Source organism: Schistocerca cancellata, chromosome 7, assembly GCF_023864275.1.
Source record: "Schistocerca cancellata isolate TAMUIC-IGC-003103 chromosome 7, iqSchCanc2.1, whole genome shotgun sequence".
Lineage (NCBI taxonomy): Eukaryota > Metazoa > Arthropoda > Insecta > Orthoptera > Acrididae > Schistocerca > Schistocerca cancellata.
In genome coordinates this window covers 600,816,788-600,844,766 of record NC_064632.1, presented here as the reverse complement: position 1 = coordinate 600,844,766, position 27,979 = coordinate 600,816,788, and the positions used below count along the sequence as shown (strand labels likewise).

General features: G+C 40.7%; 1 protein-coding gene across 2 annotated transcripts in view; it reads left to right on the top strand.

Moving 5' to 3' along the window:
• The window catches only part of LOC126092026 (uncharacterized), a 489,900-nt gene that overhangs the window by 259,382 nt on the left and 202,539 nt on the right, over positions 1-27,979 (top strand). For both annotated transcript variants that reach the window (XM_049907420.1, XM_049907421.1), the window contains 3 exons: positions 1,413-1,508; positions 5,377-5,514; positions 25,958-26,095. In XM_049907420.1, the coding sequence (XP_049763377.1) occupies positions 1,413-1,508; positions 5,377-5,514; positions 25,958-26,095 (372 nt within the window). The remainder of the gene's footprint in view (positions 1-1,412; positions 1,509-5,376; positions 5,515-25,957; positions 26,096-27,979) is intronic.

Genomic DNA, 27,979 nt, shown 5'->3' with positions numbered 1-27,979 from the left:
TTCAATTTCCCATAGCCTTGCATTTTTCGTCGTGTCATTGCTACCTTGCCATTTTGCAGTTCTTACCAATGTAATTTTTTAGACGTCGTTATTCTGTTTTACTTGCATGTTTATGTATTCTTCTTCTCTCAGTTAGGTTCAATATCTCGCATGTTATCCAAATTTCCTACTGGGCCTTCACTATTTAATATCTCAAAGCTACCCATTCGTCTTCTGTTGCATTCGTGCCCTATGTTTCAGCTAGTCGTTACCTATTGCTCCCTTTGAAACTTCAACTCCCTCTAGTTCTTTCTGTTTATCCAGATTCGGTCTCCATAATCTTTAAACTTTGTGCAATTTCTTCAGTTTCAGTCGATAGTTAGTAACCAATACATCATGACCAGAGTTAACACCTCTCCTCGGAAAAGTTTTGCTGTTTAAAATCTGGATTCGAATTCTCTGCCTAATAATTATCTAGTCTATCTGAAAACCTTCTGGTGTCTCCAGGTCAGTTGCACGTGTACTGCCTTCTTTCGTGAATCTTGTACCACGTATGTAAAATGACTAAATTGGGCTCCGTGAAAAATTCTACCAAGTGGCTTCTCATTTGATTCCACTACCCCAGCCTATGTCGTCTTTCTATATTTCCTTTCCGTCCTTTTCCTACTACCTAATTCCAGTTCCTCAGCACAATTAAATTTTCTTTTCCCTTAATTATCTGAATAATTTCTGTTGCTTATCACAGTAAATTATTCTGTGTCATTGTACATTCTTCAAATTCACCTTCTGCGGAGCATATGGTCCTGTACTATGGTAGCATGTGTGGGCTTTGTACATGGACAAAATTATTATCATCACCATCAATGTCAAGTTAGCGGCAAAGAAATTACTTTGGAGTGAAGATAAACGCAACAAAAAGTTGCTTTTCACTGAGGCTGAATATCAATTAATCCTCCAACATATTACCTCCACTTCAGCTTAATTCCCACTTAATAAATTATTGTACCAGTACTTCTACATTGAAGGAGCTCATCCTCATAAGCTTTCTTGTGAGTGCCATATTTCCAAAATGCCTCACCTCCTTTTTGCTACCAGTGTGGCCATATGCAGGATATGTCTAATGTTATATCAAACGTAACTTTTCAGAACATTTCTCGTGGAGAACAACGGTGAGGCAGAACGTACTTTAAAAATGGACACAGTTCTCTGACCGCACCAGTCACATTCACCGCCATCGCCTACTAACATGGTATAAGGGTTTGAAGATGGTCAAAACCTGAACAAAACTGTTTAAAGCCAAAGTAAAATGTTTCTGCGGACGATGCTGTTCGAGTCCAATTTTGAAGTTATATTAAACGACTCGGAACTGTAGTCTCTGTAGTCATTTAAAAGTACTTAGTCGTATGGAAGTAGAACTTGTATTCTTTCTGCAGATCCAGACACAGTGTGTCGCAATGGTGGTGTGTGGAGCAGTACAACCCAATCGTGCACCTGCCCACAAGGATTTGTTGGCTTGTACTGCGAGGAAGGTAAGAAAATTATTTTTACTTTGTACAATAGTTGCTAGTATAACACTTCATCAGTACTGCACCTGTCATACATTTACGTTTACTTTGACCTGTGAGTGAATAATTGCATTTTGCAGTATTTTCGACGTTCTGACTGTTGTTGACAAGCTCGTTGCTGAATGCAGCTTCGTCATTGTTGGTACGGTTTCTACTCTCATGTATTACTTTCATTTCAGATGAGGAGGTACGTACGAGCTTGTTGAGGGGAGGCGATACAGGGACAGGGTGTGCCTCCACCCAGGACAGACCACAGTGTCGGGTGTTCTTAACGTACGCTTACTATCAGCTTTCTCACAGCCGCACCTATTCGTTTCTTTTCACATACTTTTTTCATCACTCTTCTGAGCGATTTAGTGTGGCACCCCACATTTCCTCTTCTGTGCCTATCTCTTCAATCGAGAGTAGCTCTTAAAGAGAATGTCCTCCATTACTTGTTGACTTACAAATTTTCCCTCTGGTACGATCGAACTTACTTCCCGATATCTTAACACACATTCGTTTACCATCTGCAAGCTCCTTCATCTTTTTAATGTTGTCCACATGTTTCTCTCATCGGCGATTCTGCAGAAACTTCCTATCTCCGTAGATATACTCAACAAGCAATTGTTGAGCGTTTCGGCGGGGAATACTTTGTACCGTTCCCAGACATTGGCTTTCCTGTAACACTAGCAAATTGAGAGGGGAAAAACCACATGCCTATATGCAACTGTACCAGTCCCGACAGTACCAATCCTGACGTCGTGTATTTCGCCCTCACCTTCCTGACACGCGAGGAACGGTGTAGGCGGTAGAGCTCTCCACAGTCTAATTGCTTTTGAATACGTTGTGGGAGTGAACAGTGATCAATGTGTTACAAATATTTACTATCAAAAACAGTCTTGATCACAATTTATTTATTATGGTGACCGGTTTCGACCACCAGTGTGGTCATCTTCAGACCATTGAGTAAGAACCTCCTCCTGGTGGTAAATCACTAGTGATAATAAATAAATAAATAATAAATTGTGATCAAGACTGTTTTTGATAGTAAAAATCTCCAAAATCTGCCTCAAATGCCAGTTCTGTAGTCGTACTCCATGGTCGTCGTATTCTCTCGCTTTTAAGCTCACGAGGCATTTGTGTAGCACTCTGGTACTCTTCGAACCAAATGGTTATAAATCTAGCAAATCGTCAGTGATTTTCTGCAGTGTCTTCCTTTAATACGACCCTGTGGGGATCCTAATTAATTGAACAGTACTCAAAATGTGTTTCGAGGGCGTTGCTTACCAAATCTTCCTTATAGGTGTGCTAAGCTTTTCTGTTTTCTTCCAGTGCACAGCAGTCGGTCGTTCGCCTTCCTCACCCCCGACCTCTTGTTCCGTCGTTTTCCAGTGCTGAGCCTGAGTATTTACTCGACGTGACTGAGTCGAGCAGGACAGCGACAATTCTCGAGCGCTGTAGGTTTGCTTCTCCTGACCATTCGCGTTAGCTATCATCTTTCCGCGTCTCAAACGAGCTTCTGTTCGTCGCACAAAAGTGAGATGCTGTCCGAGTCGTCCTGCCCTCGGCCACCCCCCCCCCCCCACACACACAACATCCTCACCAGCGGACAGCCTCAGACTGCCGGCCGCCACGCTGTTGTTGCCACTGTCTTTGACCAATATTCACAGTTCAGGAAAAATTTACCGAATTCTATCGCTAACAATGTCTTCCAGCGAGTTTCACATTTGAGTAGCTGCTCCATATATTTGAAACTGTGCAACAATATACACTGATCAGCCAGAACTTTATGACCACCGACCTGCTATCGATGTAAATCCGCCGGCCGAAGTGGCCGTGCGGTTAAAGGCGCTGCAGTCTGGAACCGCAAGACTGCTACGGTCGCAGGTTCGAATCCTACCTCGGGAATGGATGTTTGTGATGTCCTTAGGTTAGTTAGGTTTAACTAGTTCTAAGTTCTAGGGGACTAATGACCTCAGCAGTTGAGTCCCATAGTGCTCAGAGCCATTTGAACCATTTGATGTGAATCCGTCCAGGCGATAGCAGCGTCACGTGGCAAGGAATGACTGCTAGTCGGAGACACGCACGGAAGGCGTAGTATCGGTGAGCGTGTAGTCCCCTGTGTGGAATGCGGAAGGCGTGTGATCTGTCTGAGCTGACGGAGGGCAGAGGATCGGCACGAGCATTTCGGAAACTGCACGACTCGTCGGGTGTTCAAGGAGTGATCTGGTGAGTGTCTTCAACAGCGGCGGAACCGAGGTGAAAAAACCGCGTCCAGACGTAGAGGGCTTGGGCGGCCACCCCTCACTACAGGCACCAGAAGTGTTAGGCTGGGCAGACTGGTGAAACAGGACAGGCGGCTAACTGTGGCGGAACTGACGTCAGACTCTAATGGTTGGTAGGGTACAAGTGTGTCTCAACACGCAGTGCTGTAAACACCCCTAACGATGGACCTCCACAGATAACGACTGGCAGAGGCGAAATGTTAAACACCGCGACATCGGCAGCTACGACTGGAACGTTGCTGCAGTGTACAGCGTTCACGGTCTGATGAATCCCGATATCTTCTTCATAATACAGAGGGGAGGACGCGAGTCCGTCCTCCTCTAGGGGAACGGCTACTCAACACCTGTACTGCGGGGGGCAGAGGTAAGCCAGTGACTGTCCCATTATGCTATGGGGAACGATAATGTGAGCATCCGGGGTTCGACTGGAGCTCTTGCGAGGCACTGTCACGGCCAAGGAGCATCGTTCACTGGTTGCAGACCACGTACCGCCTTTCATGACGATCATGTTTCGCGACAGCAGTGGCGAATAATGTGATGGAGTGGTTCGAGGAACACCGTGGCGAGTTCCAATTGCTGTGCTGCCCCCATCTTGCCATATCTGAACCCGATCGAATACGTCTGGGATGTGACTGAACTGGCGCCAGAGCTCATTGCCTCCCCCTACCACGCGGTTTGTAGAAATTAGGGACTTCTGTGTGAAGATGTGGTGCCAACTCCCTCCAGCGACCTACAAGGACCTCACTGCTTCCATGCCGCTGTTATCCGTGCCAAACGTGGACGTACCAGCGATTAGGTAGCTGGTCATTATGTTCTAGCTGATCAATGTAGAGTGTGGCACATTTTCTGTAAGTTCAGGAATGTACAGTCTGCCTATTCAGCTGTATACATGTTCCATCATTAGTCCTCTGACTGGTTACTTGTGGCCCATCTGGAATTCCACTCCCGTGCCAACGTCATCATTTCAGGGTAGAACATGCATCCTATGTCCTGAATTACTTGTTCTGTATGCATTCCAATCTATGTTTTCGCTGTAGTCTCTACCCTTTATGTTTCTATCTAACACTCTTCGTTGTGAGCAGCGAAACGTGAAGATCATTTGGATTGGGACTGCTACGTTAGGCGAAGCTACACAGCACTTCTACAAACCTATAAGCGCTTTATATTGTACAACCACGCCCACAACCCTCTACTACAATGACTTACCACATTTCAAGGCACAACATATTTAATGAGGTGGCTCCACTTTAACTATGAGCTGTACCCGGCTACGTCAGCATTTTTAATATTTCCGTGCCACATGTATCATTAATGAGTTGCATTACTGAGCTAAAATAATTTGGTTGCTGTCATCGAGAGTTCAACAAGGCCGGGGAATATAACTTTCAAATTTATTTGCAAGTTAATTGATTCAATAACTAATTTACCGCGTACTGTGAGAGACAACCAGTTTGTATTAAGCAAACATTTTTTTTTCTTTCTGCAAACAACAGTGTCTGTGGACTACACTTTAATGATATCTCACTTATGTCTGGATATGTATTAGTTTATGTAATTTGTCCTAGGTTGTGGACCAAACAGATATGGAGAGAACTGCTCAAAACCCTGTTCATTTCTGTCTAGTGCATGCGAAGGACTTATTTTTTGCACTAAAGAGTTTTGCTCGTGTGCTCCGGGCCTGCAAGGAGCCTACTGTGGTTCACGTGAGTACCATGTTTTCAAGTGATATTTCACATATTAGCTGTCGTTTTATTTTTATTTATAAATAAATCAGTCTAAACATCTTCGTGAATTATATCTTTGATTCTGTCTACGCCTACACATTCTGTTGACACAAATTTGGTGATACATATACAGGGTGGTCCCCTGATGGTGACCGGGGGCCAAATATCTCACGAAATAAGCGTCAAACGAAAAAACTACAAAGAACGAAACTTGTCGAGCTTGAATGGGGAAACCAGATGGCTCCATGGTTGGCCCGCTAGATGGCGTTGCAGTAGGTCAAACGGATATCAACTGCGTATTTTTTAAATAGGAACCCCCATTTTTATTACATATTCGTGCAGAACGTAAAAAAATATGAATGTTTTAGTTGCACCACTCTTTTCGCTTTGTCATAGATGACGCTGTAATAGTCACAAACGTGTAAGTACGTGGTATCACGTAACATTCCGCCAGTGATACATTACCCGTGTTAAAATGGACTGTTTACCAATTGCGGAAAAGGTCGATATCGTGTTGATGTATGGCTATTGTGAACAAAATGCCCAACGGGCGTGTGCAATGTATGCTGGTCGGTATCCTAGACGACATCATCCAAGTGTCCGGACCGTTCGCTGGATAGTTACGTTATTTAAGGAAACAGGAAGTGTTCAGCCACATGTGAAACGTCAACCACGACCTGCACAAATGATGATGCCCAAGTAGGTGTTTTAGCTACTGTCGCGGCTAATTCGCACATCAGTAGCAGGCAGATTGCGCAATAATCGGGAATCTCAAAAACGTCGGTGTTGAGAATACTACATCAACATCGATTGCACCCGTACCATATTTCTATGCACCAGGAATTGCATGGCGACGACTTTGAACGTCGTGTACAGTTCTGCCACTGGGCACAAGAAAAATTACGGGACGATGACAGATTTTTTGCACTCGTTCTATTTAGAGACGAAGCGTCATCCACCAACAGCGGTAGCGTAAACCGGCATAATGTGCACTATTGGGCAACGGAAAATCCACGTTGGCTGCGACAAGTGGAACATCAGCGACCTTGGCGAGTTAATGTATGGTGCGGCATTGTGGGAAGAAGGATAATTGGCCCCCATTTTATCGATGGCAATCTAAATGGTGCAATCTATGTTGATTTCCTACGTAATGTTCTACCGATGTTACTACAAGATGTTTCACTGCATGACAGAATAGCGATGTACTTCCATGATGGATGTCCAGCATATAGCTCGCGTGCCGTTGAAGCGGTATTGAATAGCATATTTTATGACAGGTGGATTAGTCGTCAAAGCACCATACCATGGCCCACACGTTCAACGGATCTGACGTCCCCGGATTTCTTCTGTGGGGAAAGTTGAAGGATATTTGATATAGTGATCCACCGACAACGCCTGACAACATGCGTCAGCGCATTGTCAATGCATGTGCGAACATTACGGAAGGCGAACTACTCGCTGTTGAGAGGAATGTCGTTACACGTATTGCCAAATGCATTGAGGTTGACGAACATCATTTTGAGCATTTATGCATTAATGTGGAATTTACAGGTAATCATGCTGTAACAGCATGCGTTCTCAGAAATGATAAGTTCACAAAGGTACATGTATCACATTGGAACAACCGAAATAAAATGTTCAAACGTACCTACGTTCTGTATTTTAACTTAGAAAACCTACCTGTTACCAACTGTTCGTCTAAAATTGTGAGCCGAAGTTTGTGACTATTACAGCGCCGTCTATCACAAAGTGAAAAAAGTTGTCCAACTGAAATATGTAATAAAAAATAGGGGTTCCTATTTTTTAAAAAAACGCAGTTGATATCCGAGTGACCTATGGTAGCGCCATCTGGTTTCCACCTTCAAGCTAGACAAGTTTCGTTCTTTGTAGTTTTTTCGTTTGATGCTTATTTCGTGAGATATTTGGCCCGGTCACGATCAATGGACCACCCTGTATAGCGATATTATAGCGATATTTCCATTCCACAAGCACATATAAGCAGTTGCAGTTACTGCAATGCATTACTGCTGAATCTGTGTCAGTAGTAACACTGCGTGTACTTCAGAGAGAGAGAGGCACCAGAATGTATGATCCAATTCACACATCCAAAATGTGTAAAATTAGTGATGGCATAAATCCCAAAACTACCTTCATTGTAAAATAAGCACTGTTTTCAAGGCGTTTTCAATTTAGCTTGCACACATAAAAGCAGGCATGCACTCGCTTTTGCACACACACACACACACACACACACACACACACACACACGGGTATGGAGATATGAACAGACATAGCCACATTCATTTATCCAGATTACTATTCGAATGGAATTTAGATTTATATCACAAAAGGAGTCTGTAATCACTAATTCGTTAGCCCAACTTTGGAAAGCTCAAGACCAGTGCCCATGCGAAGTACACGAAGTTCATAAGGAAGTTCAGGATTTGCGAACTAGATGAGAGAAGGTGAGAACAACAACAGGCCAATTAGCTGATAACAATAGAGGGCTCGTTCTCTGGTTGTGATAAACTCATTGAACATAATTTCATGAACTCCAACAAGAATTTTCATGCCAATTAGACCACTAGGCAAAATGTAAAGGGCAGCATGTTATCCACTGTGTAAATAGAAGTATTAAAAAAGCTGCAGAGACTCTTTCAGCTGAAAATTTACCTTCTACAAATCAACTGAAGCAATAATTGCTTAGACTGAGTGATTAGGCTGTATCATATTTCCTACAATGGAACAATGTATTATCCAATAGATCGAAGCATTTTCAAGAGCTATAGAAGAGGTTGGGGGCTATAAAGGTATTTCGAAAATAATTTTAAAAGGAGCACAGGCAACAGACCTCGAGCCCCACATCAGAGTGTGGAATGCCTGTGCTTGTACTAGATGCAGTAACAGATTAGATTTTGCACACTCTGGTATCTCGCCATCTTAACTACATAGAAATATGTTAATGGAAGACGAACTTCTGAAACGACAACAAATACAGACGTTCTAGTCGGATAAAAGAGCTGTTAATCATGTTGTCTTTATTCGAGGATTTAGGGGTGTTCTACTTAAGCCCTTAGCTGAACAACAAAAAATTAGCCACTTATCGGGAAGATACAAGGGGATACAGCATTGTGGGTGCCTGACATGACGGATCTATATGGAACCTACGAAGAGTGTCAAAGGGCATTCCGTGCCAAATATTGGTCAAAAGGAACTCAAGAATGTCTTAGGAAAGAGGTGTTCAACCTGCAGTCTTTCTCCTGCAAAACTGGCAGCTGTAGAAGTTCCTTCGAGAGGTACTCGTATAAGGCTAGATACTGGAATGAACCGATTATGCAGAAATTACCCACGGAAGTCCATGAGAAACTAATACATGCACCAGAAGATCAATCCGAGGAGTCTATTTCCATTCATTATCCTGTTGGTCTTAAATAGGAGGTTATAAGACCGAGGATGAATACAGGGAACTTTTGTATGTACATAATTATCCAGCCAAATTGTTGTGCACATAGTCTACATGCACATGAAACAACTGCTAATCAACCGACTTCAAATAATTGCATTAATGACCAATAAAATAAACAAAGTCAGAACAAGACGGCAAAAGTTTCCGACAAAAGCAATACAAGCAGAATCGCACAGTACGATGATCATGACTGGGATACAATTCCAAAGTTAACAATAAACACTTGAATCACAGTCTGACACATCTACAGTTAGTAATAACTGAAGAGAACAAAAACCAGTGATTACGGAAGTCGTGGACGACATTTTCATTCTAGTAGCAATGTCAGTTAAACTAGACTCGACTGAAACATGTTCCAGAAGAACGGTCGTAAATTTGCATAGAGGTTATGAGCATGCAGTTCAGTTGTTTCGATATAATGATGAAAGGAACGTGATTGGAGAATTCTGTGTAGATGTCAATGAATGTAAGGAACAATATCAGTTAGTGCCAATCTTAGCAATACATACTACTGAGAAAGATATTCCAGTCATAGTGATACTATGTCCTGGAGCGTTGGTGATTGGTACATGATGCAACTACTTCCTGAGGTATCACAAAGTATTCAGTTATCCACTTTTCCAGTTCATAGTTGTAGATTTATTGGAGCTATGTGCATGTAGTCGCAGAGCATAAGAAAATAATGTCGCAAATTACAGTAGGAAATGCAGTGATTAAATGCACATTGCGTACTGTAAAGAAACTGCTGGTCGAATGTGTTCCAGGCGTTGAATGTATGTGGGAGAAGGACATAAAATTGATTTATCCTTAGGGCTACGTCGATTTGCAGATTGATGGTGGTGTTGCCCAAGTATATTTTATTAGGGAAGAGAGTAACCGTGGTAGATGTGGCAGAGGGGCAGAAAGAGAATTGATTGTGAAGAAGATCAGACTTACTCGCAAGTCTTAGATAAATGAAATAGGTTTACTTGGATTGTTAGACCAGGTACAGCGGAAGCCGACTGAACCAATACCTTACAAATGAGCGAAGAGGAGAACTGTCTGAACTCTTGAACGAATACTATTAAGTATTCGAGCAGAAGCCAGGAATTGCCTGTAATTTAAATGTTTTCCCTCATTGCACATAGTGCAACAGTTTGTATCCAATCCCTTGGAAAGAAGAAGGTGAAGCCACTGATAAAGAGATACAGGGGATGCTGAAACTGGATCTCATAGAACTTTCTACCAGCCCTTACTGTCTCCACTGATAGCGGTACCAAAGCCTGGAGGGAAGATATGTCATGTGCTGGATGGCTGGATAGTTAATACAATAATTGTGCTGATCAGATATAATCTGGAGAATATAGATGAACAAATTCTGAAAATTTCACACAGTTAAGTACCTTACAATCATAGATTGCTGTCCACTGCCTGGTTGGACTTGGAGAAGAATCAAGTAAGTATACTGTCTACATTTACGCTAGCTGGAGTCATCATTTTAGGGTTCTTCCTTTTGGCCTAAGTGCTAGTTTGCATTTGTTTATATCTGCATTTAATATGATTCTTGGGATCTGTTAATTGCAACAGCTCTGTGGGATGAATGTATGGAGACACTCCTTGAATATTAGAAGCGTTTAAAACTGCATGCATAATTGCTGACTCCCCCCGCCCCATGAACCATGGACCTTGCTGTTGGTGGGCAGGAATGCATGCCTGAACGATACAGATAGCCGTACCGTAGGTGCAACCACAACGGAGGGGTATCTGTTCAGAGTTCAAACAAACGTGTGTTCCTGAAGAGGGGCAGCAGGCTTTTCAGTAGTTGCAGGGCCAACAGTCTGGATGACTGACTGGCATGGCCTTGTAAGACTAACCAAAACGGCCTTGCTGTGCTGGTACTGCGAACGGCTGAAGGCAAGAGGAAACTACAGCCGTAATTTTTCGAGAGGGCATGCACCTGTACTGTATGATTAAATGATGATGGCGTCCTCTTGGGTAAAATATTCCGAAGCTAAAATAGTCCCCCATTCGGATCTCCGGGTGGGGACTACTCAAGAGGACGTCGTTATCAGAAAACTGGAGTTGTACGGATCGGAGCGTGGAATGTCAGATCCCTTAATCGGCCAGATAGGTTAGAAAATTTAAAAAGGGAAATGGATAGGTTAAAGTTAGATATAGTGGGAATTAGTGAAGTTCGGTGGCAGGAGGAACAAGACTTCTGGTCAGGTGAATGCAGGGTTATAAATACAAAATCAAATAGGGATAATGCAGGAGTAGGTTTAATAACGAATAAAAAATAGGAATGCGGGTAAGCTACTACAAACAGCATAGTGAATGCATTATTGTGGCCAAGATAGACACGAAGCCCACGCCTACTACAGTAGTACAAGTTTATATGACAACTACCTCTACAGATGATGAAGAAATTGATGGAATGTATGATGAGATAAAAGAAATTATTCAGGTAGTGAAGGGAGACGAAAATTTAATAGTCATGGGTGAGGTGAATATGGATTTGGGGTAAGAAATGAAAGACGAAGCCGTCTGGTAGACTTTTGCACAGAGCATAACTTAATCACAGCTAACACTTGGTTCAAGAATCATAAAAGAAGGTTGTATACATGGAAGAATCCTGGAGATACTAGAAGGTACCAGATAGATTATATAATGGTAAGACAGAGATTTAGGAACCAGGTTTTAAATTGTCCAGGGGCAGATGTGGACTCTGACTACAATCTATTGGTTATGAACTGTAGATTAAAACTGAAGAAACTACAAAAAGGTAGGAATTTAAGGAGATGAAACCTGGATAAACTGACTAAACCAGAGGTTGTACAGAGTTTCAGGGAGAGCATAAGGGAACAATTAATAGGAATGGGGGAAAGAAATACAGTAGAAGAAGAATGGGTAGCTCTGAGGAATGAAGTAGTGAAGACAGCAGAGGATCAAGTAGGTAAAAGAACGAGGGCTAGTAGAACTCCTTGGGTAACAGAAGAAATATTGAACTTAATTGACGAAAGGAGAAAATATAAAAATGCAGTAAATGAAGCAGGCAAAAAGGATACAGACTTCTCAAAAATGAGATCGACAGGAAGTGCAAAATGGCTAAGCAGGGATGGCTAGAGGACAAATGTAAGGATGTAGAGGCTTATCTCATCAGGGGTAAGATCGATACTGCCTACAGGAAAATTAAAGAGACCTTTGGAGGAAAGAGAGCCACTTGTATGAATATAAAGAGCTCAGATGGAAACCCTGTTCTAAGCAAAGAAGGGAAAACAGGAAGGTGGAAGGAGTATATAGAGGGTTTATACAAGGGCGATGTATTTAATGACAATATTATGGAAATGGAAGAGGATGTAGATGAAGATGAAATGTGAGATACGATACTGCGTGAAGAGTTTGACAGATCACTGAAAGTCCTGAGTCGAAACAAGGCCCCGGGAGCAGACAACATTCCATTAGAACTACTGACGGCCTTGGGAGAGCCAGTCCTGACAAAACTCTACCATCAGGCGAAATACCCTCAGACTTCAAGAAGAATATAATAATTCCAATCCTAAAGAAAGCAGGTGTTGACAGGTGTGAAAATTACCGAACTATCAGTTTTATGTGATTCTTGAGTTTCTCCCGGCGTATTTAATAATCAAAATATCCACGGGTATGCTGCCGGTCTATAGTGTCCAACGGGCACAATATTTCGGCGATCAAACATGTCGCCATCATCAGGTGAACTGACGGACTGAGCTCCTGTGAACGTGCCGGCACGGAGATCCGTACGCTATGGCTGCTCAGAGGGAACTGGGTTTGGTCGCGGCGGCGGCCGATTTAAATACCCTCCGCCCGCGGCGCGCTCCCTCCGCCGTCCGCGCCCAGCGCCACGGTCGCGCGGTGGAACAGATTGCGACGGCGTCTGAGATGACGTCGGTGTGATGGCTCTGTCCGCCGTGGTCGTCACAACTATACGTCTGCTCGATTTACTCTTGATTAACCCGATCGCTGGTTCCCAAGCCTTGCTAAGATTATAGCCACAGTCCCGGTTTATGAGGTCGTCATTGGTGCGAATTTCGATGGCCTCTCTAACAACGCTGTCCCAGTATCTCGACGTCTGTACCAGAATCCTCGTGCGGTCATACTCCATGGCGGAAAATCACGCCATGGAGTATGACCGCACGAGGATTCTGGTACAGACGTCGAGATACTGGGACAGCGTTGTTAGAGAGGCCATCGAAATTCGCACCAATGACGACCTCATAAACCGGGACTGTGGCTATAATCTTAGCAAGGCTTGGGAACCAGCGATCGGGTTAATCAAGAGTAAATCGAGCAGACGTATAGTTGTGACGACCACGGCGGACAGAGCCATCACACCGACGTCATCTCAGACGCCGTCGCAATCTGTTCCACCGCGCGACCGTGGCGCTGGGCGCGGACGGCGGAGGGAGCGCGCCGCGGGCGAAGGGTATTTAAATCGGCCGCCGCCGCGACCAAACCCAGTTCCCTCTGAGCAGCCATAGCGTACGGATCTCCGTGCCGGCACGTTCACAGGAGCTCAGTCCGTCAGTTCACCTGATGATGGCGACATGTTTGATCGCCGAAATATTGTGCCCGTTGGACACTATAGACCGGCAGCATACCCGTGGATATTTTGATTATCAGTTTTATAATTCGCAACTGCAAAATACTAACGCGAATTCTTTACAGTAGAATGGAAAAACTGCTAGAAGCCGACCTGGGGGAAGATCAGTTTGGATTCCGTAGAAATGTTGAAACACGTGAGGCAAATAGTGACCTTACGACTTATCTTAGAAGAAAGATTAAGGAAAGGCAAACCTACGCTTCTAACATTTGTAGACTTGGAGAAAGCTTTTGACAATATTTACTGGAGTATTCTCTTTCAAATTCTGAAGGTGGCAGGGGTAAAATGCAGGGAGCGATAGGCTATTTACAATTTGTACAGAAACCAGATGGCAGTAATGAAAGTCGAGGGGCATGAAAGGGAAGGAGTAGTTGGGAAGGGAGTGAAACAGGGTTGTAGCCTCTCCCTGATGTTATTCAATCTGTATACTGAGCAAGCAGGAAAGGAAACAAAAGAAAAATTTGGAGTAGATATTAAAATCCATGTAGAAGAAATAAAAACTTTGAGTTTCGCCGATGACATTGTAATTCTATCAGAGACACCAAAGGACTTGGAAGAACAGTTGAACGGAATGGGCAGTGTCTTGAAAGGAGGATATAAGATGGACATCAACAAAAGAAAACTGAGGATAATGGAATGCAGTCGAATTAAGTCGGGTGATGGTGAGGGAATTAGATTAGGAAATGAGACACTTAAAGTAGTATAGGAGTTTTGCTAGTTGTGGAGCAAAATAACTGATGATGGTCGAAGTAGAGAGGATATAAAATGTAGACTGGCAATGGAAAGGAAAGCGTTTCTGAAGAAGAGAAATTTGTTGACATCGAGTATAGATTTAAGTATCAGGAGGTCGTTTCTGAAAGTGTTTGTATGGAGTGTAGCCATGTATGGAAGTGAAACATAGACGATAAATATTTTGGACCAGAAGAGAATAGAAGCTTTCGAATTGTGGTGCTACAGAAGAACGCTGAAGATTAGATGGGTGGATCATATAACTAATGAGGAGGTATTGAATAGAATTGGGAAGAAGAGGAGTTCGTGGTACAACTTAACAAGAAGAAGAGACCGGTTGGTGGGACATGTTCTGAGGCATCAAGGGATCACACATTTAGCATTGGAAGGCAGCGTGGAGCGTAAAAATCGTAGATGGACACCAAGAGATGAATACACTAAGCAGATTCAGAAGGATGTAGGTTGCAGTACGTACTGGGAGATGAAGAAGCTTGCACGGGACAGAGTAGCATGGAGAGCTGCATCAAACCAGTCTCAGGACTGAAGACTACAACAGCAACAACAGTTGCTAATTTGCGGAAATCGCATTTTTTAGTTGAGAAGTTAAGATTTATCAGACATATTTGATAAGTGTCAAGTGTATTTTGCCAGATTCTACAAAGAGAATTGTCAGTACCAACTTCTCAGTCCCTAAAACTAAATGCAACGCAAAGGAAGTCTGGATCAAGCCTTAGCTTTTAGTCGATTTATTGTGGACCAATTTACATACGCTGATTCACTCTAAAGCATTTTGCATAAGAATTCAGCCTGGAAATGGACAGTTGAAAGTCAATGGGCATTCAATGACACTAAGCTAGCTATTCTAAATGCAAAGATTTTATATCATCCTGACATAACATTAGATTTCGGCCTAATAATGGATGCTTCAAATGTGGGCTGGGTGCTTGCCTATCTCAGACTGTAATTATCTAAGTGAAATCAACATTGTGTCCCACAGCCATTCCAAGTCTAGTTCTTTCCAATTGTGAAAGACCCTATACGACTGCAAGAATACTTTGTGGTCCTTCGTGCATTTCGAAAGCTCCACTATTATCTGAATGATCAACAAACAACTATGTACTGGAACCAACAAGCACTCAGTTTTGTGCCAACCTGTAAACAATTGCATGCTAGGCTATCAGTATGAGCCATTGCACAAATAAAATCATCTGCATAAAGGGAAAAGATAATCAAATACCAGATGTTTTATCATATCTCCTGGAAGGACTAGAACAAGACCTAATTTCGAAAGATCCAGCATATGAATTCCCCGTTATGTTAATCCTGGATCATATACAACTTCAAATTCTGCAAGAGTATATCAAGACTGTAATTATTAGCTCAGAGGTGGTCTTCAATACATCTCCAACTGATAAAATTGAATAACTAGAAGATACAACAGTATTACAGAATAGTTAATAATGTTTTATTCCACCAATGAATTGATAATTAGTGCATGTGTGTTCCTGAGGGAGGTAAGCCTAACTTAGTATGGTACACACATTATTCTTGGTGTCACTTTGGAGTAATCAAGTGTACTAATAAGATGAGGACATATTCATCTTGAAGTTGATGCTCTTCTGTGCATAGTTGCTTACAAATAGATTTGTTTTGAAGGAGGTCTGCTTTGAGCAAAACACCATTTCTTATTTTTCTTGTTAGTCTACAGACATGTTTCTTTGAAGTTTGAGCGTCATCAATGGGTTTTATGATATATTCTTGTTACCACATGCTGTGGACAGCCTGGATTTTATGTGATTTAATGCATGCATTGTTTCACAGTTCATCATTTTTGCTGGTTTCCTCATTATCGAGGTTGCACTGGGTGTGTCGCTGTTTACTAATAGCGACATGAAAAGATACATAGTGCAGGCCTTCACAGTGAACATAGTGGGGAAACTAGCAAAAATGATGAACTGTGAAACAAAACAATTGTAGTAAATTACATAAAAAAACAGGCAACCCACAGCATGTAGTAACAAGAAGGTAGCATAAAACCTACTGATGATGCTGAGACATCAATGAAATGCAGTATGTGTGTGGAATGAAAGAAATAAGGACCCTCTCCCCAAAAAAGAACTCTATGATCACATACTGTTACTTCTCTAGCCTTCATCGGAAAGTTCAGAAAATAATGAAACCATGCAATATTTCATAGAAATGAAACCCAACAGTCGAGGTAGCAGAGAGCTTTAGCATTCGATCACACCGGATAAACCTCTTGCCATCGTATCTATGGACATTTTCGCTCCGTTACCTCGTGGAAGATGTTATTTCAAGCACATACTAGCTGCTCTGGATATCTTCACTACATATATTAAATTACACCCCATGAAAACTGCCACAGGTACACGAATTATCAAACGTCTGCTGCTAAGTGATCACATTCCGCGAGTGGGCAAACTGTACGTTAGTCTATCAGGTAATGCAGCGAACTCAGCCTTGTAGGAGCAAAACCTTGACTTGAGGCGACATCGTGAAGATATTCACTTTGCTTTATCACCCAAAACTGAATCTGGTTGAACGAGTTTCCATGGGCTGATTCGTCTTATGAGGACTTAGTGTCATAATTGACAGATATTAAGGATAGAATATCTGAGCAAATTCGAGGAAGTAGATAATAGCTTACCTCAAACGCAACAAATTGTATGCCAGCGGAACTGATGTTCAGAAGGAAAGAAATAAACGAGTGGTCGAAACGATCACAAAGGTACCTAATGAAGAAGTACAATGGGAAGATGAAGTCAGAACTGTACTTCCCAAACAAACCGAGAAAGCAGGGAGAAGGAAGATAGAATATGAACAGGACATAAAGAGATTTCAAAGCTTTCAGATAAGAGAAAACATATTGCTATGTACACACTCGCATGCCTCGTTGTTACATAAACGAAATAAAAAGTGGCAACTGTTGTGTGCTGGTCTGTTTGAGGTACTGAGAATACCACATCGATGGTCATATTTGTTAGGACATCCTGAGACACCGGTGAAGGGATTCTACTGACTTTAAGCCAAAGAGTGTTATGCGTGCTGAAAGAGTAGAAATGAATTGTCTGTCAGTAAGATTACAGATTTTTCTTAGCTGTAATAAAATACAGATATGTGTATCAGTTGTAGTATAGTTCAATCATATTTAATTTTTTCAGCCATCGTTATGTGTGTTTTTATCTAGGAAGATGTACAATTCGTGAATCTTATTTGTAGTTTTATACAGGAATCTGTATTAATGATATTTTTGTAGAGATAATTTGCAGTTTAGTAAGTAACATGTGACCATATGTTTCAATGATTTTCAATGTTTGATGACATTATCAGTGAATAATGTTAATAGAGATGATAAAATAGAACTCAGGTTATCTAGTTTAATTCAGTCAAGAGATTGCCCACTATTAGTAATTTCCTGCGTGGAAGATATTATTTTGAATTCATTTAACGGAATAATTGTGAAATAGAGACATTTCTAAAGGATACTTTTCGTACCTAATGATGACTGTCAACCTATAGAGCTGTTGACAAAGAGTAGCTTGCTTCTGCTTGAAATATTTGTTGAAGTAGCTTTGAATTAACCTACTTCATTAACAGTTGTGTCAAGCTGATGCAGGTGATAAGTTGCGGGAGTTAATGAATTAAACCAGTCTCTGACCTAAGTCAGATTTTGATGCAGTAGTCATATCGCTTTGCACATAATACATGAGATGTCGAACATCCAACTGAGGAGACATGACAATTTATAACCAACGACAACAAACGTCTGATGAAATGTTGTAAACTGTTGTGTAAACTATACTCACATAATGAAAATATACGTTTGCAATGTCATGAGTGAATCCATTAATATGTACACATGAACAGCGGAAATTTACTGTTGAATAGTGGAACTTCATTTACCCTTCAGACTACACAGTAATTAACATTGTCACTGAGAAGTACACGAGTACATTTATTGTAGTGGCAAAGATTTAGTACTGTCAGTGAACCAAGGGCAACCAGTTGTAATCTCCCCTCTTCTTCCTCATTCCAGCTATTGTCCACAATAAGCAAAGTCTGTTATGAAACTTTTGAGTGGAGCGAATATTACATTAAATTTTCTAGTTTACTTAGCTTTTCATGTACAGTGGGCTCCAGTTCTCCTTGTCTAGGGGTCTGATTCTTGAAGCTGAAACTATCACGTTTCATGTACTCATGGTTGGATTGACCTAAATAAATTTGAAGATTGTTGTTGCAGAATTTTTGTTTTTACATTAATATATTTTCTCAAATTTTAGAATATCACACATAATTTTGATTTTTCGCATTAACAAAGCCGAAATTACATTGTTCGCATAAAAATACGTCTGCTGCCCTCAGACACATGCTTATGACCCTCACACTCTGCGGGCATGACCATATTCCAAAGGGTTTACAATGTTTCTTAAGAAATGAATTTCTACTAGTTCCTCTTACGTTGTTACTTTCGATTATTATGTCATAAATGAATCAAGAAGTAAATCTAGTAACAGTACAGTATTGCGTAAATAATAATAGAAGTTTTAAGGGTGCCAGTAGTTTGTAATTTCAAGTATTTCTAAAAAAATAATTTTAACTGTACATTCAGAACTAGCACTTATCGATTATAACGTCGATACTGAAGCATTTTATAAAGTGATTTATTTTCATGAATTTTTGCTTTAGATTAGATTAGATTAGATTATTTTTTCGTTCCATAGATCCGTGCTGAGGAGATCCTTCTGGATGTGGAACATGTCAATTTTTTTGTATTTTTTTAAGCTGAAATAACAATACTAATGGTATGAATATATACAATACATCATTTGTTTCTATTAAAAAATTCGTCAATGGAGTAGAAGGAGTTGGCCGATAGTAAGTCTTTCAGGCTCATTTTAAACTGGTCCTTATTTGTAACTAAATTTTTTATGTTTGCTGGCAAATTATTGAAGATGAGTGTTCCTTTTTGAACTAAAGTAAGTGCTTTCAAGTCTATGTGCAAATCATTTTTGTTCCTGGTATTGTATGTATGAACTGAGCTGTTTGTTGGAAAAAGAGATATATTATTTAGGACAAATTCCATTAAGGAGTAAATATACTGAGAGGCAGTAGTTAGTATACCCAGTCGTTGAAGAGGTTTTTACAGGATGTCAGTGAGTTTACTCCACAAATAATACGTATTACACGCTTTTGAACTCTGAGGACTTTTGTTTTACTTGAAGACTTAACCCAAAATATTATACCATATGCCATTATGGAATGAAAGCAGGAGAAGTATGCAAGCTTTTTCATTTTTATGTCGCCTATGTCTGCTAACACTCGAATTGCAAATACAGATTTGTTAAGGCGTTTCTGCAGTTCTGTGGTGTGCTCTTCCCAACTGAATTTATTATCAAGTTGTAATCCCAGGAATTTAAGACTGTCAACCTCTTCTATCTGCTCTTCTTCATACTTTATGCATATGCTGGGTGGAAACCTCTTACAGGTTCTGAATTGCATATAGTGAGTCTTTTCGAAGTTTAATGTCAGTGAGTTGGCTTTAAATCATTTATTAATATCCATGAAAATATCATTAGCAGATCTTTCTAGAACTACTCATGACATACTATTTATTGAAATACTTGTGTCATCTGCAAACAAAACGAACTCTGCTTCTGGCAGTGTAACTGATGAGAGATCATTAATGTACACAAGAAAAAGCAATGGCCCTAAGATGGATCCTTGTGGGAGACCACATGTAATTTCTTCCCATTCTGATGATGACCAATGACTTAATTAACTAGTCCCTTGCACTGACACCCTTTTTTCCTGTTAGCGAGGTGTGACTTGAACCATTTTGCAGCACTGATTGTGACACCATAGAATTCTAATTTATTTAAAAGGATGTCGTGGTTCACACAATCGAATGCCTTTGACAAATCACAGAAAATACCTGCTGCTTGTAATTAGTTATTTAATGAATTAAGTACATTTGAAATGTAACATACTATGTATAAAATTACATGAAATGTTTCAGAAAACCAACTGTGATAACACTGATCTGTCCAAATTTCTAAAAAATTATACTAATGTCGACAACTACTGTTCAGGAAAAGTAATGCTAGAGGAGGATGTCCCATTACACAGTGACAGTTGCGAAAGTCATCTGCGGGTCTCAAATGACAAATGATAAAATGTCATTGTTCTTTTAGGAGTTACCCGAGTTAGATCCAGACTTGGCTATTTTTGTAATATACTTATCCCGAATCTCACAATTCAGAGCGGACACGAGATGAGAAAACGTTTGTGGTAACCTCGTTCTCTCCCAGGAACTAGCCGTCAAAGAGTACTGACGTGTGTACGACCAGTTTCACGATGACAACACGCCACTGCCGGCTGCGCCGCGCTCCCAGGGTGTGGCGCCGGCTCCCCCACGCCCGGAGACAGTCGTGTGTCCTGCACGGCCCCGCCAGCCAGCCACACGTGCTCTGCTGCCGACAAGGTCTCCCTCCTCTCAACTGCCCGCCTGGACACCGTCTCCACACCGAGACCACACATACCATTACAACAGATGTCTTAATTTTGCGCGCCGGAGTCGATCATTCTGACTCCACTAATGATATTAACAAACAGTATATACTAATTAATTAGAGCTCTTTAGTATTGCAATGTGTACAAAATGATTTGCTAACACCACATAACGACATAGCGATTATTTCGTTACTACAAAGTATCCAAACCAACATATTGCAGTAGCAAAATTTACGTGACTATCACTGCCTAGCTCAGAACATCCTCATTTGTAAATTACTGAATGGGAAAAAGGTGCAAATGGCTATGTTTCACGTTTTCCTTCGAACCTTCACAAGAATGGGAAAGCTTCTTTGTTATTAACCCTTTATTTGGAAAATGGTGAAAATAAAAACAAAAACATTTTTCAGTGCTTATATTTATTTATTATGCTTAAAGAAATACAACTCAGTCAGTTTTAGAAATTTTTGACAAAAATTATGAAAATTATGAAATGTTGCTTACATTGCCAGCAGTAGACCACATTTATACATATTATAGAAAAAAAATGTTTGCAAATAACCTCAAGCAAAAAGTTCCCTGTACGTGAATAATTTAGTTTATAATCACATTTATGCATTCCTGCTGTGTAATAGAACTGTTTCATTTTCCCTTCTAGTTCTTCTTGCACTGGAATTTTTGGAAACAGATGGGCAATAACGACAACGACCTTTGGGACCGTATACAGGCCAATGCTCCATATTATTAAATTGGACATCTCATGCAACAGTCGGAGCTGTTGGCTTCCTCCTCTTCTTTTGTGGTGGTGTTATGTCTATTGAGGGACTTCGTATTTTACTTTTCCCTGAAAACATCAAACCATTGGCAATATCTGCCCTGAATGACTTCAGTGAGGTCTTCTTGTCCAGAGATTCTCTTAGAAATACCAACCAGGCATTTACAACACGCAGATCTAGCATAAATCCAAACAATCTTATGTACCATTGGTACTCTGTATAGCTCTGTAGAGCTCTATCAGCATACCAGTAAGATCAACTCCTCCCATATGTTTCTTCTACTGATGTACAACACTGGGACAGGGCACATCAATTCTTCTTTTTTCATTCTTGTCCCATCATTTTACTGTTGAGAGTGGTTGGACACCACAAAATGAGCTTGCAAGTCTAACGATTTTATTGTTCTGAATATCCGCCGTAAGCATATGTAATATACTAATGGCACAATATAGTAATGGACAATGTTGCTCACAGGCAACATAAAAGTTTTATACTATTTACGTAATTCAAAACAATATTAGATTGAAATATTTCTGCTGTAAACTCACCTCTGGGTATTTCTTGAAGAAAGTCTGCTAAGATTACTGCCAATTTATTGAAATCCACTCTTTCAGAACCATAATAAGACACTCCTGTTGCTCACATGAGTAGATCTCTGTAACACCACTGCACTAACTGCCATCTCGTGTGGAAAACCTTGAACTATTACAATAACTGGCATTCGCAGTGTGTAAAGGAACTTTGCCTGGAGGCAAAAATGCCAGTGAAAGGCATTGGGGAGTGTTTGTTGTCCCATAAGGCCAACGAAAATTTGGTGTTGCTTGAGAGCAAAACTGCAAATAAAGGGTTAAAAAGCCATGACCGTACTTATTGCTTAAAATGTAAATGTAATTTTCAATCATGACCGAAATGTAGTACGATATTGGTAGCTACTTCACAGGCTGCAAAAATTGTCCTAAGCAGCCAATCAGCAACATTCAGTAATAACTATAAGGTCAAAGCACGAATTTGGAACACGGTACAGTCCTTGGTGGTGGCAAAATGTTCAATAATCAAAATTATGTTACGCACTATTAGTCATTGGCAAATTAAAGCATGCTTATCTGTATTTTATTTATTGGCAAATGAAGGCACGCTTGTTGCTACGTACCCACAACGACTACTACTGGTTCTGTAATGTGTGAAAGTTCATCCATTGTGACATAAGAGTATTAAATTGATGGCGAGAGAGGTAGAGGCTTTCTGGTCTGTAGCGCTACTCTGGGCAGATTATCATTGTTTGTCTTGAGCAAGGAGCGAAGAGTGTAAGAAACTCATTGTTGGCTGCAGCAAATGATATGTTTCCGTTATCGAAAATCAGATAAGTTTCAACCACACAAATGGTGTTAAATATTTTATTTCCCTCTATGAGCTATTAACTACAGAAAAGGCTGCAAATATTGCCATAAGCAGCCAAAGACATTCAATTTTTCAACATGAAAAGGTACGATTTAGTATTCTTCAACCAGATGCAGATTCATCCTATGGATGTTGACTACACCCATAGACTGTTTGAATCGATAGGTAAATGGATGCATTGAACGGTCGAATCTACACGCATGAACATTAAATCTTTGGGAATCGTTGTTGACCTGCTTCTGGTACATAATATCTTGCATCCGCCGGAAGCTATCGTCAAAATGTCATCAAACAGGGGTACTTGCACTGGTATAGACTCTGCTCATTCTATGGGGACAGATAAAGCGGAATTTTTAGATTACAGCTGCACAAAGTTTTTCCAGCATCGTCGCTGAGGAACCACGAGGCTTTACTGAAAAGAGTTCAACGACTTACGGCACTTTGAACTATTAGTGAAGCTACTTCCTGATATCGTCGTTTCATTAATTAAATCAGTGCTCATTAACTAATATGTAATGAAAGATCTAAATAACTTCCAGTTCTAAATGTAAACCATGAACCAAAAAAAAAATCTTTGAATAAGATGTCCTTAAGTATATATTTTCTCCTCATCGTGTTAAAATCCCTACTTCCTTACAATTTTTATTAAATGCGAAAGTAACTTTGTCTGTTAGATTTTTATGACTAATCCGCCAAACCGAGTTCGATAAAATTTGGATAGGAGAGCTTGAAACTTGAGGAAAAACATTCTCAAAGAGGAAACTTAAGTCCTGTGTAGGCAAACAGAGAGTTGGTACTGGTCCTCTTGTCCTCACTGGAGGGAGCCTGTAGATCATGTACTAATTAAATAAGTGAAATTAAGCTGAGCACTGGTTTTACGTCTTTGAAAGAAGATTTATTTTACTTGTCTTTCTGAAAGTGGAACACGTGCGTATTTTAGACGGTGGCAATCGGATTGGGAATGTTCCCCATAATGAGATACGTTGTAGTGTACCAGTGCTGAATCATGGGCAGTACAGGGAGTACTAATTGATCAATTTTTAGTAAATGGTGGATATTTTCAATGCAGGGATTCCTCAGCCATTAATATTAGCCACTAATAATGGTGCTACCACCATAGCAGGATGTAGTAACTTGAAGAACTGAAGTTTTTGTTCAAGTAGAAAGCTTCATGTGGTTTGCTGTGAGCTTGCCATGTATTTACGGCATCGAGACCGTAAGTATTAAGTCTCTTAACAGTTTATGTGAAGAAATAAACCTTTTACATAAAGTGTCAGGAAGGTGTACATAATGTTTTGTAAAACTTCTAGAGGCAATTTTATACAACTAAGTATCATCGCTAAGGTATGTAAATTTAATTTACGTTATTCTCCATTTCGTTCTAGTTACACATGTTTCATATTAAATTTTTCGTGCCTCTTTAGCTTGTTTGTTGATATTTAAGTATAACTGAAAAGTTTATTTGACACTACAATAATGAAGCCGCAGTCACAGTATATATTTTTTTCTTTAAAAAGAAAGGGTTACATTACCGGTTTCAACAAATTACGTCGTCATTTTCAGATTTAAAACCCTCAGTTGGAGAATGTATAATGGGAGAAGTGTGTCAGTTTCTACATGAACATACATTGCCTGCCTCGGCAGCTGAGTGACGAAGGCACGGTAGCCCAGTGTGTTCGGTCAGAGGGTTGTTAGCCACTCTCTGTGATAAAAAAACTGAGTGAACGGGTCAACAAAGAACCTAACCGGGTGTCATCGGACGTCCGCCCCGAACAAATCCCACGAACAATATAGAACAAAATGAGATCAACAAAAAAAAAGTGGTCAGCGAGACGGAATGCCATGCTAACGGGCCCGGGTTCATTTCCCGGTTGGGTCGGAGATTTCTCTCCACTCAGGGACTGGGTGTTGTGTTGCCTTCGTCATCATCATCTCATCCCCATCGACGTGTAAGTCGGCAAAGTGGCGTCAACTCAAAAGACTTGCACAAGGCAACCGATCTACCAGACGGGAGGCCCTAGGCGCAGGGCATTTCATTTTGTGAAAGTACATTGTGTTTTGAGATTCTTTTTTCGGAACATAGTAAAATCATGTGCTGCATTCCACACGGAAGCTTGCTCTGCTTGATACGCCAACGAATTGTGAATATATATCAGCCATACGACTGTTGTGTCACAGCAGGCCACATTGCAGGAATTCTTGGCAAATTTCACCTTGGTGTAGTTTTTATCTATTTTACTTTAGGACATGGAATGAACATTTGGCCAAGCATAGGCACAACTTTCAGTGACTGGGTTGTGCCACCATTGCCTCAGTTGGCTGGTGTCATTATTTCTTGTCAGGTGTATGGTCATAATTCTCATTATATATTCTCCAATTGATGTTTTTACATTTGAAAATGACGACGTAGTTCGTTGAAACCGGTAATGTATCCCTTTCCTTTTAAAAAAATTTATGTACTGTGACTATGGCTTCACTATTGTAGTGTCAAATAAGTTTTAAATTTTATTTTAGTCACACTCCTTATGACAATCATGTCAGACTATAGAATAACTGAAAATATTCTAATGTACTTACCTTCTGGCACCTTAAACACCAAATGAATTCATCTATCCATAAATTATGTGCCAATGTGGATGTAATTTGATACCCTGTAGTGTTCCATTTGTCACATAGATACTACATTTTCTCGATTTCTGTTAACTATAACTGAAAATGATGGACTGTAGGCAATTTAATATAATTAATCTACAGTATTATAACATGCTGCCATAATGATTTCCTAATATTGGTTGTTGGTAAAAACAGTTTTGTAACCACAGTCGTCAATTCAAACGATAAGAAGTTTCATTTTCTGTCTTTTGAGTCATTACATTCATTGTGTCTAAAGTAAAATAAATGTTCCAGCATGTGACTCAAGAAATTACGGAGCATCTTGTCGCCAACGTTGTGGGAAATGCAAAGACAATAAACCCTGTGACCAGTACACAGGGATATGTTACACTGGATGCTATGACGGATTTTACCCACCATTTTGTCAACAGAGTAAGTACAAATATCAAAAACCCAAATTTATTTGCAGCTATCAATTGAGCTATTCCGTACAGGATATTTTTGTGTTTCTTTTTATTGTGATGTCTGAACTTCAATCTACTTAAATGTTTGCTGTTACAGTATGATAGCATTTTTAAAAATTAGTAAGAACTTCACATATTTTACATGAACAGGGGTTGCATTTACTGATAACTGAATGGTTAGTTATTGCCCCATTTACATTGCCATTACGTGTGCTCCACAAATTTAAATTACTTCCTGCTGCCTCAAACACTGTATTGGCGATCGTGCTTTCTTTTAAACTGCCACATTGATGAATTTAGTAACCACTAAGTGAGTGTAGCAGTGGTCAGTTTATATCAGAACTTGTATTGCATTAAACTGAATAGTATAATTATTAACTTTACATTCGTGTTTGGCTATAAACGGTGTGCTTGCATCTCTCTGACATCATCCCACATCTACACACATATAGATATTCCGCAAGTAACCGTACGGTGCGTGGCGAAGGGTACCCTATACCACTACCAGGCATTTCATTTCTTATTTCACTCGCAAACAGAGCGAGGGGGAAAGCGACTGTCTATATGCCTCCGTATGAGCCCTAATTTTTCGTGTCTTATCTTCGTGGTCCTTACGCGTAATGTATGTTGGTGGCAGTACCTTCAAATGCCGGTTCTCTACATTTTCTCAATAATGTTACTCAAAAAGAACGTCACCTTCCTCCGGGGACTCTCAGTTGAGATTTCCGTAACACGTATTGTTCGCACTTTGCGCTAGCAACTCTTACAGACCGCTAACAAACTGCTTCGCTATCTTCCTTCCATCCGACCTCGTATGGATCCCAAACACTTGAGCAATAGGTGGCACCTGCGTCCTGTATGCGGTCTCCTTTACAGGTGAACCACGCGTTCCTAAAATTCTCCCAATAAATCGAAGTCGACCATTCGCCTTCTGCACCACAGTTGATATCGCTTAGCAGCGTTACGCCCAGAGATTTAAACGACTCGATTGTATCGTGTAGGATACCGGTAACACTTTTGCCCGAACATTACCGGTTCCTTCTTCCTACTCATCCGCATTAACTTAACGTTTTACCACATTTAGTGCTAGATACCATTAATTGCATCAACCAGAAATTTTGCCTAAGTCTTCTTGTATCTTTCTACAGTCGCGCAACGACGACACCTAACCGTACAGCACAGCATCATCAGCTAACAACCACAGTTTGATGCCCGCCCTGTCAGCCGAATCACTTGTGTGTGTAGAGGACAACAGCAGTGCTATCACACTTCCCTGGGGCACCCCTGGCGATACTCTCGTCTCTGATGAACACTTGCCATCGAGGACAATTACTGCTTAACGAGTGTTCGAGCTATTCAGTTATATCTGCGAAATTTTTCCGTTTACTCGTACCTTTGTTAACAGCCTGTAATGAGACACCGTGTCAAATGCTTTCCAGAAATCCAGAGATATGGAATCTGCCTGTTGCCCTTCATCCATTGTTCCCAATATACCATATGAGAAAAGAGCAAGCTGGGTTTCGCACGAGTGATACTTTCTAAAACCATGCTGATCCGTGGACATACGCTCCTCAATCTCAAGAAATTTTGTCGTATTCGAATTGATTTCTGCACAGACCGAAGTTACGAATTTGTAATTTTACCGTTCCGTTCTTTTCTCCTTCCTATATGCTGGAGTTACCTGAGCTTTTTCCAGTCGCTTGGGACTTTGTGTTGGGCGGGAGATTCGCAATAAATGCAGGGTAGGCAAGGGACCAATGCCGTAGAATACTCTTAGTAAAAACGAACTGGGTTTCGACCCGGACCCGGTCGTTTATTTGCTTTCAGATTTTTAAGTTCTTTCTCTAGGTCA